The following is a 17,534-nucleotide window of genomic DNA, read 5'->3' as shown; positions in this document are numbered from 1 at the left end:
AACACACAAAATTAAAAGTCTCCCACGCATACCTAAATGCTGTGGGTGTTTTCATTCTAATTTTTTTTTGTTTAAATTTCTTCATACACCCAGAGCACTCACATCTCAGAGCTGGAAGCTCCACATCTGTGGGATAGTCAACTGTGAAAAGGGTCTGGACACTAACTACACATATCTGGGCACTCATTAGCACCTTAGAGAGAAGAAAGTATTGGTTTCTTCTAATTCATATGGGGAGGTAGAACTTTTCCTCCATTTTGTTATATTCATTTGCCAAGGAGATTATTTTTCCCAGATGTTCCTGCCCCATTTGCTGGACAGGATGGACAGTGGTTGCTTTATAAGTTCTCATGTTTTCTTCATTATCAGCACTCTGTCCATATTGTAGGAATTACTAATTTCCTCCTAATTTTCCTCCATAATGTGTGTGTTTTGCAGATACTGATGAACACTTGCATATATTCGCATTATCTCATTTTGCAATAATAAAACAAACTACAGAAGAATTCCCCCTTTTGAATCTACTTATTTTACACAACTTACTTCAGATGCTCAGAATTTGATTTTTCAGTGTACTTGCTAGTTTGTTAAACTGGTACTAACTTATTTGTTAAACTGACAATCTGGAGTTTATGGTGATTGGCAAAGGCAAACAGCAAACTGGCAAATAAGCAAATTAGGCCCAGGATCTTCAGGTAAATAGCCACAAAGCAAAGAATGAGTATTTCTAAGTGTTTTCACTTAGAACTCCATGACTGACAAAGAATTAATTTCCTCATCACTACACTCAAAACTTGAGTCTTCCTAGAGCTCTGCATTTAATAGACTATCACTCTGTTTCTGGGATATTCAAAGCATTGCTCCTGCAAGCTTCAGTCCCACAGCACTTTGTCCTGTGCAACAAATGAGTAAAATAAGCTGCCACAAAGCAAAAATTGCATATAAATCCTTAATTCTATTACTTTCTTAATGTTAGTGCTCAACTTTGTCACATCCTGTTAATACAGCCCAGTAGGTGCTCAGCATAAATTGCTCCACCAGCAAAACCAGAAACTTGCTGACAGCCAAAAAAAAGGATGTTACTTAGGTTTCAGGATTTATACCAATATTCTAAATGGATAGTGATCCAGCAAATGTTTTATCCCATTCTTATCCCTCTGACAGTTCCCTGGACTCTTTACTCCAAGTTCAAAGGAGTTTGCTAAATAAGTTTTAGCCTCCTGAGTCATAGAATCATAGAATGTTGTAGGTCATATATTTCCAATTCCACTTTTGTCCTGTCTGCTGATTGTCCAAACCATCCTAATTTCATCAGTGTCTCCACTCTCACTCCTGGAGCCAATTCTCTCTCCTACATGGTCTCTCTCTCCTAATGAAAGCAGTCCAGCTTGCCTTTCATTAACTATGCATGGCCCACTTATCCTCTCTAGCTAAAACCTCACCATAATTTCTTTTATTTCCCTGACAATTTCCTTATCCTCATTTCCTCACATCATATCTGATCTTGTACCCCTTGAATCTGTAGTAGGTAGCTACATAATTTTCTTGATGTGAACAAAAGTTACATATCCCTAACAGGGCTGAGTAAAAATTATCTCCCAGAGTGGGACAAGTACATCTTTTCAGAAAAAAAATATTCCAGTATTTTTTTAGCATGGGAAAAACAATGTATTTTTTTCTAGTCTTGTTCTTGGAAGACATTAAACTGTTCTGGCTGAAACCTTCTGAAGAGAATTCTGACGGAGGCAGACACCAAATGAAACATGGAAAAATTTAGTTTGAAAAGCTACTTTGACAAAGTTGTGAGCAGCTGAAAATAGCCCTTAAGGGCTGGAAATGCCTGGCAGCCTTAGCAGTAGATGCCGTTACAAGCCCTGCCTGCAGTGAAAGGGCCACCCTATCAGGTCACCCGCTTTGGTCACAATCAAGCATAACCCAACTGCATTTCTGGAGTAACTCCATGTCCCTGCCAACCAACCAAGACAGGACTTCTGCCATTTAATTGTCCAACAATGTGGTGCCTCCATGAATCCTGACAGGGAGACCCTCAGAACACTTCCCCACTCCCCAGGGCTGCGGCACTGAACACGAACTGCGAGATCTCCCCCAAGCCCCAGTTTCTGAGGTGGCAGTTCATGGCAAACAGCTGGTGACTGGGCCCCCAGCTGTCCAGATTCCCTCTGCCAGAGTCAGTCGTAGCCCTACTTGTGTCTTCAGCTTCCCCTCCCCGAATTTGGCTGGTAATGGACCTACCTAGGGTAATTAGGCCACCTGTTGCATCGCCAGATCCGTTTAAGGGAGTTCTTCAGCACTCTGGGTTACACGGTTTGACAGGAATTGTTTAAGTGGATACCAGTGTAATGGCACTGCAAAGTGAAATCGTGGCATTATTTCAATCAATAAATATAATTACGTGCTCAGATTACTATGAGTTGTTATAATTAGTTCTCCATACAGTCCATAAAATGCCAACTTGCTGCACGTTACATGATGAGGGATGGGAATGGCATTTGCAGATGATTGGGATATTGACAAACAATTGAGTTTTTACAGCTCGGAAAGATGTTTTATCCCTGCTTAAAAAAAAAAAAGGATCAGTTGTAGAACTTGAAAATGGCTATTTGTTTTGGGAGTAAATTTGGCTTTATTGGTACCATTGGTACCACAAAAAAGGTCACCATAAATTAGCACAGTCCTAACACAGACCAATTCTGCATCCACACATCAATACAGTTTTATTTTTGGTTTAGATGTATAAATAGGATCTATTTAATCTCTCTCTCTATATATATATCTATATATACATCTAGACGTATATTAATCTTCCCCCATCTTAAAGATTCTTTACAATAATGTCTTCAGGCAAAGAGTGGGGTTTCTTCCAGGTAGGTTACATGGTAATTTTGGCCACTGGTTTGCATGTAAATTATATAAACTAATATAAACATACCAAATATATTTATATATAATAAATTTTAATCAATCAATAAAAACACAAATAATTTTACATTAGCAAGGATTTTAATATCACAGTATTTCACTTTAATTTTTCTCTTTCTTTACACATACCTTTTTCATGTCTTGAAAGGGCACTCCACCCTGTAATCTTCATTCACTCTGTCCACTGCTCAAAACTGACATTAAGCCCTTGTTTATTTTTAAATAAATTCTTAAATGGAAAAAAAAATTAAACAGAGTATAAATATCTTTTAAATATCTAAATGTCAGCACACTGCTCCATAGGAAATACCAGTGGATACTTCCACATCATACCACACTTAAAGGGTTTAGATTTTTTTTATCTCCATGAAAAGAGAGAGGGAAAAGACCTATGGGGGTAAAGAGGAAGATCTCAATCTCCTTTGTATTTTGCACTCCTGAAAGTGTGATAGTCCTAGTTTTGTAATGCAGGATAAACAGGATGGCTTCCCACATCCTGCAGGATGGGATAACAACAATATGAATGCAATGAGAAATTAACCAAGTTGCTATTAAAACTGCTTTGAATGCATAAGGAGTTTAGTAGGCAACAAAATCTAAATTAACTCTTCAGTCAAAATTCTTATGATTATTAAATTAATTAAATGTGCCTCAAAACATGGATGTTCTAATAAACTGCTTGGGGTTGCAGCCAGTTTTACCATTGTAGGACACAGAGCAATATTATGCCAAATAATATTTGGCCAGACCACTCCTATAATCAGAGTGCAACTCACGTGGCTAAAATAAGGTCCAGATCAAATGTTTTAGGTACATAAGTACCAACAAATCCAGTCCATAGGGTATGGTCTATAATGACCCCAAACTCTGATTTAGAGGGAAAACTTGAAACGTTGCCCTGCAGAGATAAAAAAAATGAAAGTTGTGAATTCCACACTGGTGTCACTTCCAATATCCCCAGTAAACCACAACTTCACCTGTATAGCTTCTCATTACATCCACACTTTTAAACAATTAATACAAACAGTACACTGTCAAATGAAATTTCCATAGGACTGAAATAAAGAATGATAAGATTTATTTCTTAAAGGCACTATCAATTTCTCCACAAGCTTTGTTTTGCACAAAACAGCTCAGAATAGCAATGATTAACTGAAAGAAGAAAAATGGATCGCTGTCACTATTTTTCCAGTTACTCATTATAAAAGGTATGTCGGCACATCAAGTAGACAACATTTCACTTTCCTTTTGTGGTTTGCTGGTGTTGGAGAAACAAAAAATGGACAGAGCTATCGTTAAAATTAAGAATCAGAGAAACAGGGGTTAGTTACATCTACATATAATTTATTGTTGTCTGGCAGGATTTCAAGCCCATGACATGCACCTTCAAGCATTACAGGCTGTTTTGTAGATTGGTCATCCACCATAAATAAAATCTGATGCTGAAATCAATTGACCTGACATTTACCCTGCTTCACTGCCTAAGCACACACCAGCTCTCATGTCTGATTTTTAGGAGGGTTTAAAATACAAAATTACAAGGGCTGATGAGCAGTTACTAATGACAAGCCTGTAGGAGTGTGTGACTCAAGAATGGGCCAGAAACTCTGTATGGGAATACTGCAGGCTTTTACCTAGCTGAACTCTGATATCATCATGTGAGATACCAAGAGATATAAAAATAAGTGATATGAAGTGATATATGATAAGATATATGAAGTGATAACCTTCCTTTTCACATGAGATAGAAAATGACGAAACAAAAAAAAAAAAGATTTAAAAAAAAATAATTTTTAAAGAGTGACTAGACCAAGGATAGTGCATTTCTTGGGCAAGGTAATACAAATTTCCTATCTTTACTGTAGAAAAATTCTTAAGTTCTTAAAAGACAGTATTACACTGAGTTGCAGTAAGATTTAGGTTGTTCGACTTAATACAACACCTATTTTAAAGAAGTCAGTTCATTTGAAAAAATTTGCTTCCTTTTGCCAGGTAAGTTAAACCAAGAAATCCAAAGTCACTTTGTCCTTGGGCAAGTAGTCAAATCCTCCAGTGTCCTAGCAGGGTGCCTGTTTCAGGCTAGACATGAAGGTCACTTACAGGGCTTTGGTATCAAAACTCACTCATGTTGTCACCCCACTCATTGTTGGTGCTGAAGCACAGCCAGAGTCCATCAGACAATCTCTGAGACACAAATCTGTCTTCCATGGAACGGATTATTCCAGTGGTATCCACCTTCTACTGGTACTCATATACATCACTTGCTAAGAAATGTGAATATTTGGCAGGTCCTGGTCAGCTAAAATCATTCAGTCAGTTTCAGATCTGACTGGCTGGGAAGAGCCATGAGGAATTTGGTAACAAATCAACCAGCCAGGTAAAAATGTGCTCCTGCCAGCCCACAGCGTGGCATGTAGACACTGAGCACTCTTGGACTGCCCAGCAAGAGGGTTCCTTCCAGCTTGTTCACATCATTTAATTGGCAGAAGTCCACAAGTCTGTTCCCAACAGCAAATTCATGCCCAAGTTGGATAGGAAGTCATTTGACTCAATCAGTTGTCATTCCTTCCCCTCTGTCAGCATAGGGCTTTCTGAAGGATCTTCACTCAGCTGCAGTCTCAGCAGGTCATTTCTCTCTCATCAGATCCCAAGGTAAAAGCTGCTCTAGCTCCATTTACCCTACCCAGCTCTCCCCCATTGTCAATTCAAACCTGAACGAGCCTTTTGAAGTCTCTTAGTCCTCTTTTTTTGTGCCAGGAAACCTTTGGGACAGTTTATAATCTATATAAGCACTAAGACAGGACCACAAAATGAATCGTATTAATATAATTACAACCAGTAAAACCATCAAAAGGACTGATTCCATATTTAAGCTAGAATAAAGAGGTAATGTGAAAAAAAATACTCTGGGAGATCTAATTATATAATGCAGTATTCAGTTCTGCACGGCCAGCCCAGCAATTCCTCTAACATTCCAATCAAAGTGATCTCACTAGCATGTGAGAGAAGAGTCCAGCTGACAGATTTGGGACATGTAACGTACAATTTAGTCAAGAGGCCCCATGTGCTATTCATAAAGAATTAACAAACTCTTATATTGACAATGACAGTATTGTCAGAAGACCTTTGGAAGGGGGAAAAAAACCTCCATAAACTCCGTCTCTGTGAAGTTGGACTTTTTTTTTTTTTGGCCCCTCTTTTCCAATGCTGATGTAATCTCCAAACATCTCCAGCAGCAGCTGCTCAGCGAAACCAGGCACCTTCTCCCTAGTCCCTTTCAGCAGCACACGCAGCACTTTCCAGCTCCCTCAAGACAATCAGGGCCTTTCTTTCACCAATTAGCTATCACTTCAAGAGTCCTGCGCTGTCCAGCGAGCTCTTAAGAATGGTCTTTGCAGGAAACAACACTGGAGGAGCTTTTTTTTTTCCCCCTAGACAAATGAAAAGGGGAAGAAGGGGAGGGGGAAGAGGGGGACACAAAAAAAACCAAGAAAACAAATCAGAACACAGAAGCTGTCCAAAATGCATCGCTCATTTAGTACACGGACAAATGCATAAATGTCCTCAACAGCCAAGGCTGGAGCAAAGCACACACACACACAAACAAAAATGCTCCTACTTTAGGAGATAGTTTGTTTAGTCGAATATGTTAAAAAGGTTTCATAGAAAGAAGTGCTCTTGTTACAGCAAGTCTGAGCCGTGCAACTGAAAGGGAATGAAACTCCTGTAAGATTATGCTCTGTTTCCTTATTTGGCTCTCCAAATGTAAAGCAGCATTATTTGAAGTAGACACTATAGGAAAGAACTCGGTTTAGCTCACTTTAAATATAGATGGATTGATGAAATGAGTAATTACTGGAACTGTTAAGATCTTTTCAGACTTACTAACTAGCAAGTTCCTTTCCCCAGAAATAGCACTTTCTGTCTAAAAAGAAATTAAAGCCTGATTCAGAGACATAAGGCTTTGGGAATTATACACTCTTTTCTCTTAAATTCAGGGTACAGTAATACCTTGAGATTACAGGACACAGTAATATCCTTGGAGATGCCAAGTCCTCATTAGAACTAGCACAAACTCCAGGACCCACTTCAGAAGAAAACAAGAAACTTCTATTGATGTTTAAGCTATTCCTTGCCTGAGCCTGGACATGTGGAATTATGATGGCAAAACTGGGAAGAATCAGCAGTAAGTGAAATGACTTGGATATGGTTCAAGCAATAGTCCTGTGTCAGAGCTGCTTCCTTGATTTTTAAAACTTCTGCATTAAACCAAATGCCATACCAAAATACTGACTGTCAGTATCCTCTCAAACTGTCACTTTCTGGTCAAATTTGTCCTTGATTGGGGTAACCTCATGGAAGTCAACATGTTGCCTACTACACAGCCAACAGAACCACATTTACACTGCAGTTAAAAAAGCTAAATAAAATAATCTGTTCCCTTTAATTGAATTGTGTATCAGAAGCAAAGCCCTGGGCTTTGTAAACAGTTAAATGGTATAGCAAAGCAAATACTTTCAGGGGTTTCAGGAGTTTGTTCACACTAACGGGTGTTCTCAACTACCACACGGATTCCTTAATGGAGGTGGAAAGTGTCAGAACTGATCAGATTGCTTAAAAGGCAAGAAAGTCTGACATACTGCCCTGCATGCATTTATGAGGAAATGGGAATCAACTCAAATTCCTCTGTTCAGGAAGGCTCAACCAAGGGATGAGTACACAAAATCAGGATTAAGGAGGAATCTTTGAGGAGGCACACCAAACAATGTCTTTTTATACCTACAGATTCCAAAAGCTGCTGAGTTTAAAGGGACTGCTCCTTTCAACTAGCAAAGACTTTGCTGAAAAAATGCAGCAGGCTGGAGAGAACAAATAAATACACATGTATGTATTACTAGGGTCACCTACAGCTACAGGAAGAAGGATAAAAGGGGCCCAAAAGGTCTACCAGCTTGCCCTAAAGCAAAATCAACTACATCATTCCTGACAGCTGTTTCTCTAACCTGCTCTTTTCTTTTAAGAGACCTGCACCCACACAGACTAGAAGAAAGGAAATCATCATCTCATCTGAAAGGGATTTCAGCAGGAAAAACAGTTTGACAAACTGTTCAGTGGCACCAAAACCCCTGCAAGACAGGGGCTCCACAGTATGCACTCACTTGGGCAACTGGCTCATTTGGTAGCTGTATAATTAATTATTGGCTGAGGCGACAATACTCGAATTTTTTTTAGAGAAGCAGTATCTTTGTACCAGCCCATCTGGATGGCTCCAAGGAAAGTGCATCTTTTGTGACAACCCTCTTCCTCCATCGTGGTGCAAGGCAGCTGTCTGTGCTCCATCAGCCTTGCTGAAAACCACTGATTTCAGCATGAGCTGCAATCCAGCACATCCCATGCCTTGGCCACCAGTTCCAGCTCACTCTGCTAGCCCCGAGGAGCCTGGTGGCTACTTAAGGGCACACCCCAGGGATGAACTGGGGGTTCACTGCACTGCCAAGGGAACAGGTGCCTCCTCCTGCCTGGGCTCAAGAGCAGCTCTCAGCTTCGGCGGTCCCTGCGAGGTGTCAAAGGCGGAACAGCGGCGGCACATTCCTGGCGCCTGGCACCGGGATGTGCCCAGGACAGGCTGACACAACTTCCCTGCCAGCTGCCTGGGCAATGGCAGCTCCCTGGCTCCACATGCCACGGCTGTCAGCTTGGCAGCCCGCTTTTATTCGCACACAGGAATGCTGCCCAAAATGGAAGGACATGCTCTCCTGCTTGGATTTTGCTCCTTGGGACAGATTTCCTCCCACGGAAAATGAATGGCACGGCATAAGCAAGGCAAATTTAAATGCCAGATGAAAACTGGTGTGGCTGGATTTTAGAAAATGTAGTTTAACATGGGCAGTTACTCTTCCCCTCTTTGCAAAGTATTTTGAGAACAAGTGAGGAAAAGGAGACTATGTAAAGCCTGTACATTGAGCATTATTATTTCGATTTCCACAAATTTACTTTTTCACACAATAGATGTTCCTAATGTCTGGCACCATTTTTAATGATGTGCCTTTTTTGAAGAATGTGTGCTTTATCACCCATAAAAGCATCCTCTCTGTTCAAAGTTTATTTTATTAAAATCATTTTTCAACCAGTCATCTCTCTAGGGAACAATGACATGATAGAACACTATTTCTGATGGGCAATATTTTATTACTAACATGTGTTTTCATCACACAATATTATTACCCTATTCTGCTATAAATATTTATTAAAATCCTCCAATCTGTCGCTATTTCCAAGACAAATTTAATATTTTGCTTTTAAATTATCACATAATTAATTGTTCTGGTAAATGCCCATTGAAGGATAGTTTAGGGGGGAAAAAAGTACATATTATGCAGTCTTGTTGACTTTTAAAATGTAAGGCAACAGATTTCACATCTCATTTTCCAATTCCCTTATAAAGCAATCTCCTAAAATATCACTACACTCCCAAAATTTTAAAATATCAAGTAAACTTACAAGTGGCAAAGCAGACAATACAACAATAATCCTAAACCCACTGTTATCACCAGTTTGAAGTATATCCCAAAAAAAGTAAATTAGAATGAAAAAGTAGGATATTTGACTTACTGCATTTTCCACACATTCAAAAGTCAGGATATCTACCAAAGGAAGCAGCAAGGAGTTGCAGGTGTTGGCAAGGCTAATAAGAAGTTCTGAGTTCTTTGTTGAAAAAAAAAAAAAAAAAGGAAAAATTCAAGACCAGCACTTATCTGACAGAATCACGTTCCTTCTACAGTTATCAGAGTCAAAAAGGCACCTTGCTCCAGGTTACATATGCGAAACCTCCTGAGCAAGCATTCTACATCACATTGAAAACAAAGTACCACTTAAAAAGAGTCAGATCAAGACGTCACCGCTTTAGAGAACAAAAATCTGACATTCAGAGTCGATTATTGCTCCACCTAAGTTGTGATAACGTGCACATATCAAGATCATTAAGTCCTGCATTGAGTCAAAGCAAAGTCAACACCTGCCCCGCGGGTTTTCTCCTGGAAAATCCCCAGCAAACACACTCCTCCCATTGTAATCAGCTCGGTATGCCCATTTCCATGATCAAGAACAACAAGGACAGACAGAAGATACTTCATTTATTACATGTTTCATCCATTAAGACTTACTTCAGCCTCCAAAATACCAGAAGTATTAGTAAAACTCCAGCTCATCCTCAAAGATGTCAAAAGTGAGATTTAAATGCAGCAAAATAGCACAAATCACAGGAAACAGCAATAAAAGTGAAGGGAAAGGACTAGAAGGAAATGAAACAAAACCTTATAAATCAGTCTTAAAAGTGATTACACGAAGACATCTGTATTTCCAAAAAGACTTGATCAGACCTCTGCTGTCATTCCATCACCACCTCCATGTGCTGCTGGACGGGGCAATGGTCAGCAGGAGACACCTTGGTTCCCTTTCATTTACAGGAATTTCTTACCAGGAATGTGACCAGAACACGACCCAGAAGTAGCAGAATAGATCACATACAGGCCATGACACTTAATGGCACCAATCAACTAAAATATTAACAATGCCCAAAATGTCCACCTAATCATGAACAAACACAAAAATACAAAAATACTTTGTGACTCAACAGAAAAAAAAACAAAACAGGGATACATATTTAAATTTACATTATAAAGTTCAGAGCAGCATGTTATCAAGTAATTATTATCTCCTTAGTGATCAGAGAGACCATACACAATTTGCTAAGTTTTCACTCTCAGCTAGATGCCCAATTTTTGGGGTAGAAAGAACCTCAGGGTTTTTTTGCTGAGGAAATTAAGGAATTATCACCAAATTTGACCAGGCACAATGATCTAGCCCTAAATCAACCTTTTCTGCTGCTCTCCTTCCATCAGTAGATTTTTTTTTTCTCCCACTAAATTAATAGAATTCATATCAATACAGCAGAGAATTTAATGACTACTATTTTTGACAAAACAATGTTTCAACAAAATGCCAGTTTTTCAAACACAGAAAACTGGCATAATATGCTTCAGTTTTGACAAAGTATTTGCCAAGAGCTGCTTTCCAGAGCCCTACAATTCAAGATCAGTACAAACCAGACAGATCACAGTCTTCAAACATTATGCAGTCAAGGCACTCATGCATAAAACCACAGTTTGAGCCTTTTGATGAGTGCTGTGGTCACCTGTCTCTGGCCTATTCCCAAGCCTCCCTTCACTTAAGATCCTTGTTTCCTTTTCACTGTGCAGAAACCAGACTGGGACTTTCAGAAATGTCACAGGATGGAAAACTCACCTCCCTCTCATCTGCAACTCCATGTCTTAGGCAGACCAGATCACTTGGATTATGCTCTGCCTGTGCTGTACCACAAAGAGTTCCGACCCAAACCTGCCTCTGGTTTACAATTAAATTTGGATGTCCTGGTCATCCTTTGTTTTGACTGCATGAACCAATAGCCCTGAGGTCAAAGTTCCAATGGTAGGCCCCTGGGCCTCCACAAGCTGCCATTTTCCTACAAGGTCCACCAGGTGACAAACTTAACAACTAAAGAAAAATTCAGACTTTCTAAAACCAACCATAAGCAAAATGTGCTCTGGCAAACTACAGACCTTGGAAACGACTTGAAGATTATATCACCCCACTCATAAAATGCAGTTATTGAAAAGAACTGTTACCCTTTATAAGTGATAGAAGGCAAACATTTCACATGCTGCACTGACACTGCTCCAAACCTCGTTTTTTCTATTCAAAAATGAAAGTCGGGCTTTCAGCAAACTACACTGTGTTTTGAAGAAGTTTTTCATTCTACTAACAGGTTATCCTGCTTACTTTTAAAGTCTCTTTGCACACAAAAAGAAGGGGAGCTGGGACAAAGAAGCAAAGAAAAGAGTCCATTCGAAAAAATTACACTGCTAGATTACAAGAGTTGAAAGCTGGTATGTAACTTTGCTCCGGGTGATCAAACTGCTAATCAGGAATGCTGTTGGGAACAGAATGGAATTCCAAATAAATTAGCCATATCCAAGAAGCCAATAAAACACGGGATTAAGGCTCACAAAGAAAACAAATTTATTCAGCCTACTTTATCAGAATTCTTAATAATGTGTACTACTTTTTCTCATCGCAGTCTGAGCTCTTCCACTGGAACAGTGTGGAGAAGGGAAAATGAGTTACACTTCATAAATCTTCTACTTGTACAGACACCTAAAACTGTTACAGAGAGCAAGACACACAATGTCATTCTATATAAATAGATATGCTTATCACAGCCATGGAAGAAAAGTGTAGATTTATTTCTCTGACTTCATTTCTGAGGCACCTGACCAAAGAAAAGATGCTACACACTTCTGGGAAAATTTACAAAGCTGAAGGAAAAGGTTAGAACTTCACTGACCTCCATGCTAAAATGAGGTTCAACACCATAGTATATATATTGAATAACTAGCTACAAAAATAAATCTCTCTCCTCTCTGACAATCCCATTGCCTCAAGTATAACAAGGAAAAATTGCAGTACTGTGGCTGAGGTACTGTCTGCAACTCAGAGCATTTGCTGTTTTCACCTCTGACAGCATCCCAGAGAAACTCTTCATAACAGCTTATGCCAAAATCACGGGAACATTAAAAGATGTGCTTAAGCTGCCTCTCCTTGAATTGGAACTTGAATCTTTTTTAGGCTGGTTTTCCTCATTTGTGAAATGGAGATTATACTAGGCTCTTACAGCAGTTTGGAGACAGAACTAAATTTTTGAAGCATTTTTGTATTTAAAAAGGAGGTGAAATACTCACAAGAATTACTTCATTCAGTATCTAGAAACATAGAGAAATATCCTCCTGTGATAGAAATGCATGTATCATCTTGAATTCTGTGAGAATTAGGTGAATCATAAACATATTCTCACTTCAAGCCATACATTGTCCAATACACTTATTCACTGGAAAATAAGAGACTGAGGACAATACCACTTGCATTTACATGACTCTGCCATATTTCCCTGAGAATCAGTGCATGATTCTATAACAAAATTCATCAAGCAAACCACCAGTTGAGTGTGAGTGTTGGGGATTCATATGCCTGGTGGTTCCCAGCCATGGCACTGTCCTGCTTTCCAAATGACCAAACTGCATGAGCCATTTCATATCCATGGGTGGTATACCAGGTATTTTCTAAAGATTTTTTTTGTCCCAGGAAAGGGAGAGTCCCTGTGAGAGACCAGTTGCATCCCTTCCCCTTCCTGTGATGAAACAAATTAAATGCTATTTTTATTATCACCACTGTATCTAGTATTTCATTAAAGCACAAAAGTATGTTTTCTCAAGTGTGACTTACATTTATTTTGTTGTCAAGTGTTTCCTCCTCCCTGTAAGAAGATAAAAATGGAAAGAAAAGATTATATTTCCAAATCCTCTTCTCTGGAATTGCATCTCCAGAGAGTGAGGGTCAAATGATGAAAGCCATTGCTGTACCATCAAGCCATGTGACTGGAAGGGTTCTGTCTATATCTCAATGACTCCATTAAATCCACATTAAAAAAGTTTGATTTGCACAAAACATTTTATATTAAATATAAGCTATACTGTTTGTTCAGAAAACTTAACCAAGAAAGCAATAAGCACAAAGAAAATTTTGCATGAATACCAAGGAAAAGCGCTGATTTTAATTTTCTCCTTGAATAAAAACTATTTTTTTATTATTAACTACTGCAAGAAAAGTTTTGATTCAGAGAACAGCAGAAAAGGATGTTTTCCCAGAGATTTTGAGCACATCAGTAAATTGTTTCAAGTCATTTGAGACAACAATTGTGGCAAATGAACTACTGGTCTAAAAAATGTTACCTTGTTCTATCTTGACCTGCCAAACAGGGCTGTGTATACACTCTGCATTAATGGATGATTTATGGGCTTGAGCTGAGCACAGGTGCAAGGGCTTGAAGACTTGGGGTGGATTTCTGCATTTCCAGGATACAGACCCAGGATTTCTGAGGGAAGAGAAGGAGGATGGCTGCTGGCAAGGAGCAATGATTCTCCACTGACTCGCTCTTGGCTGATCACAGGCCAAGGAGACGCATTCTGAATTACCACACTAAATATTTAGCTTTACAAAATAATGTCATAAGTTACAGCTTGATCAGCAAGTGCACTCCTCTTGTACCCTGAAAACAGCATGATTGAGGTACATCTGAGATTTAAAAAAAAAAAACAAAACAACAAAACTCAGAAAATAAAGCAAGTAGGTGAAAGGTAACAGTATCACTTTACAGACACAAGCTCCCCTCTGATTACAACTAATTAAGATATTCAGCAGCCTTAAAACAATACCGTTTTTAAATCAATGTACCCAGCCAGCATCCACAGCTTTTTGTAATGACAAATGCCCTTTGAAAGAGTTAATAGGCAAAGGTTTGTGCTGGCAATGAATAGGGCTACCTTTAATTGATCCAAGAGCCTTAGAGAGCCGTCTTATAGCATGATGATGTATTTGGGTTGCAAGTAGGCCAAAATAAGCATAAAGAAAATCTGTAAGACCATGAGACCTTTCATTTTTTCATTGCAAGGGGGGACAGCGGGGGAGAACTGCTGGGGAAAATGAGAGAACTATGATGGGGTTATCTTTGTGCTCTGGCAGTTAAAATAGATAAAACGACAAATTTTGAGGAAAAGAGAGGAAGTGATCAGGCCATAATTCTTAGAATAAACGTCAAGATGTACGGAAATGTACAAAACAAGGCTTCTTCAGAATTAAAAAAAAAGCCTTGAAAAAAGAGGAGATGACCTAATGGTATAAAGAAACATTGATTAAAGAGATACCCAGAGGGAGAAAGATATTCCATCAGCTTTAACAAACACTCTATGGCCCTGCATTCCCTCTTAACTTCTCAAGTAAGGGGAGAAAAAAATGTCTGTGGAAGAGGCAGTCACATGGATCCATTTATAATTTTCCCCCTTATTCCCTGTTCATCTTTTGCATGGTTTTGTTCAAGATGTACAGGAAATGCGCACACTAAAAGCAACTCACAAAATTAAACATGATAGGTTAGTTGTGAATATTTTATCCTGAGTAGCCAAAAAAGAAACAAACAAAAAAAATTTTATAAGGAATATAAAATCCATTAAATCATATATTTTCTTGATGAGACTGATAGCAGTTTATCCATGCTTACACTAGTCTTTCATCAGAACCTCACTTTTGGCAGAGTTCCTCCCTCACAAAGCAAAAGCTAAACAGATTTCCTTGAACTTCCACAGGTGCAAACTTTATGTCAAGGTAGAATTTTTCAGGAAAGTCTGAGGCAAATCAGACAAGAAAATTCCTAGTCTAAAATACTATTTTCAAACAGAATTACTGTGCAAGCATACTATCAACAACTCTGTAAAAAAAAAATCAAACAGCAAGTTGTTGGCATCTGAGATTTTCTTAGAAGACAGATATGGGAGGAGCTAGGAAAAAACAGTTGACATTGCTCCTTAGAAATAAAGAAGCAGAGCAATAAAATATCCTGCTCCAATATATGCATCCAGATGCATTAGGAAAAGTGTGTCAAGTCCAGTTTCAACCTGGAACAGGGAACAGACAAGCTGTTCTCAAATTCCTGTTCATCCCAGAGCCATGAACAAGCCCTCTTCTAGCAGCCACCAAACAAAAAAAGGTACAGAGCCTTCATTGTGGTCTGGGTAAAAATGAGGATTGAACTTACCTCTCAAAACAGCGATACATTGCCTCACTAGGAATATTTGCCTCCTGTGAGTCTTCCCCTATGCTACAAAGCTCTGAGGAAAAGAACAGATAAAAACTTCGTGTCACAACTTCCAGACATTTTCCCAATTAACCATTCTAAGCCCACATCACCAACCACCACAGAATTACAACCACACCAAGGTGAGCACCAGCTGCATCCTTCAAAATAACCCCTCACTTCAGGGCACAAACATCAGCAGGTGAGGAGAACCAGGACATGAGGACTGTGGCAACCTGCTATGGAAAGCTGAGACAAGCTGTGCACATCCTCTCTTACTTCTGCGTGAAGAGACTCAAAATACTGTTTGTATTTTGTGTTTTGAATTCCTTTCATTTTTAAAAAAATAAAAATAATTCTGAGAAAGTCTTCTCTCCTTGTTCCATTCACTTCTAATTCAGACTCCCAGAATCTTCCATTGTAGTTTAAAGCCAAAATATTTCCTTCCACCTTATCAGGCAACATGTAAATTCTAGCTACCAATGGGTTTTCTGAAAAAGCAATAAAATAAATAAATAAAATATTAGGATATACAAGGATATTTAGAGGATATCAAGTTCTTTCGGAGCAATTTAAAATCAACTGCTTTTTGTGCAGGGGACAGGAAGTGGATTGCCCATCCCAATCTCCCCAAGCATGGTGAAGCACCAGTGCTTCACAAAATAGAAGTCAATCATATCACAAAATAAATATGTCCAGTAGCTTCCTACTCAACATAAAAAAAATGGCTTTAATAGTTTATGACATTTTTAATAGTCATAAACTATTTTATGATTCCATTCTATGGACTGGTACAATCAGCTTATTTCTAGGACGCTCCGGACTATTGAAGATTTCTACTGCTGCCCTTCGGGGACAGCCTACAGAAAAAGAGCCAATATTCAGATCCTGTTCACACACATTCAGTTTCACAAAAGAACACACTGAGAAAGGCACTTTAATAGCAAATACCAGCAAAATCTGAGCCATTTCCCTAAATGAAGCCTAAAGGGTGTTTACAGGTCTGTTTGTTTACACAGAGACAAAACATGTCCCACCTGGAAGCACCAGTGGGAGCCAACAGAGCCCTACAGGGATGGCATCTCTCTACAGACTCAAACTGACCACCAATGCCAAAATAGTAAGAATCCCATATCCTCAGGCTTATCTTTGACCAAGCAAATACTGTACTGATAAGAAACTGAGGCATGGAAAGGCTGAATAGAAATGAACCCAGATTTTCCAAGGGGTATCTATTTTACAGCTGCCTCATAAAGCTAAGAGAAACAACATTTTTAAAGCCAGTTCATGTTGTATTATTAAAGGACTTTCTGTATTTGATTAATTTTCACTCCTGCTTACATGTTCACATGCACACATCTAGAACAGCTAAAACAAAGACTTAAAGGTGGGGAAAGCTGATGAAGAAAGAGAAATGGGTTTTCCAGTGCCAAAGATGGACTCAGTTTCAGAGAGAAGACTAAAACCCATCAGTTTTTGTCCCTCATGCAAATGCTCAGAGAGAAATTTCCCAGGTTCCTTATAAACTGAAATAACCCTCCTGAATAATTTATATTTTTCAAAAATGGCCTCCAGCAAGCTTCACCCAAGAGCTAGCTGAGCCTCCTTGCAAAATGTGCTGTTTAACTGAGGTTTAACTAGACTTTAATCTACAATCCCCAGCCCAAATACAGGAAAATAAAACCCACGATCTTTTCCCAAAGGAGGTAGAAGGAGTTTATACGCTGTATCCTGTAAAGAGGCAACAGGCACAGACAGATAAAATTGTGTTTTCAGCTCCATCAGAATAAATCCTCAGGAACTCCACATTGACAGAAACCTCCACCCTAAACTCTCCAAGGACTTTCCTCAG

The 17,534-nt window shown here is 39.0% G+C and overlaps 1 protein-coding gene across 1 annotated transcript; it reads right to left on the bottom strand.

The window, feature by feature from the left end:
* Window positions 1-4,001: 4,001 nt before the first annotated feature.
* On the bottom strand, window positions 4,002-15,684 carry SMIM38 (small integral membrane protein 38). The gene is made up of 4 exons (XM_036384511.1): window positions 15,644-15,684; window positions 13,785-13,927; window positions 9,553-13,309; window positions 4,002-6,371 (listed from the first exon to the last, which is right to left on the bottom strand). Exon 4 carries the CDS (start codon window positions 5,804-5,806, stop codon window positions 5,675-5,677), a length of 132 nt encoding a protein of 43 aa, XP_036240404.1. The 5' UTR covers window positions 5,807-6,371; window positions 9,553-13,309; window positions 13,785-13,927; window positions 15,644-15,684; the 3' UTR covers window positions 4,002-5,674.
* Between the last annotated feature and the right edge of the window lie 1,850 nt (window positions 15,685-17,534).

The sequence above is a fragment of the Molothrus ater genome, chromosome 6 (assembly GCF_012460135.2).
Source record: "Molothrus ater isolate BHLD 08-10-18 breed brown headed cowbird chromosome 6, BPBGC_Mater_1.1, whole genome shotgun sequence".
Taxonomy (NCBI): domain Eukaryota; kingdom Metazoa; phylum Chordata; class Aves; order Passeriformes; family Icteridae; genus Molothrus; species Molothrus ater.
The sequence above is the reverse complement of the archived record's forward strand: the minus strand, read 5'-3'. Positions and strand labels throughout refer to the sequence as shown.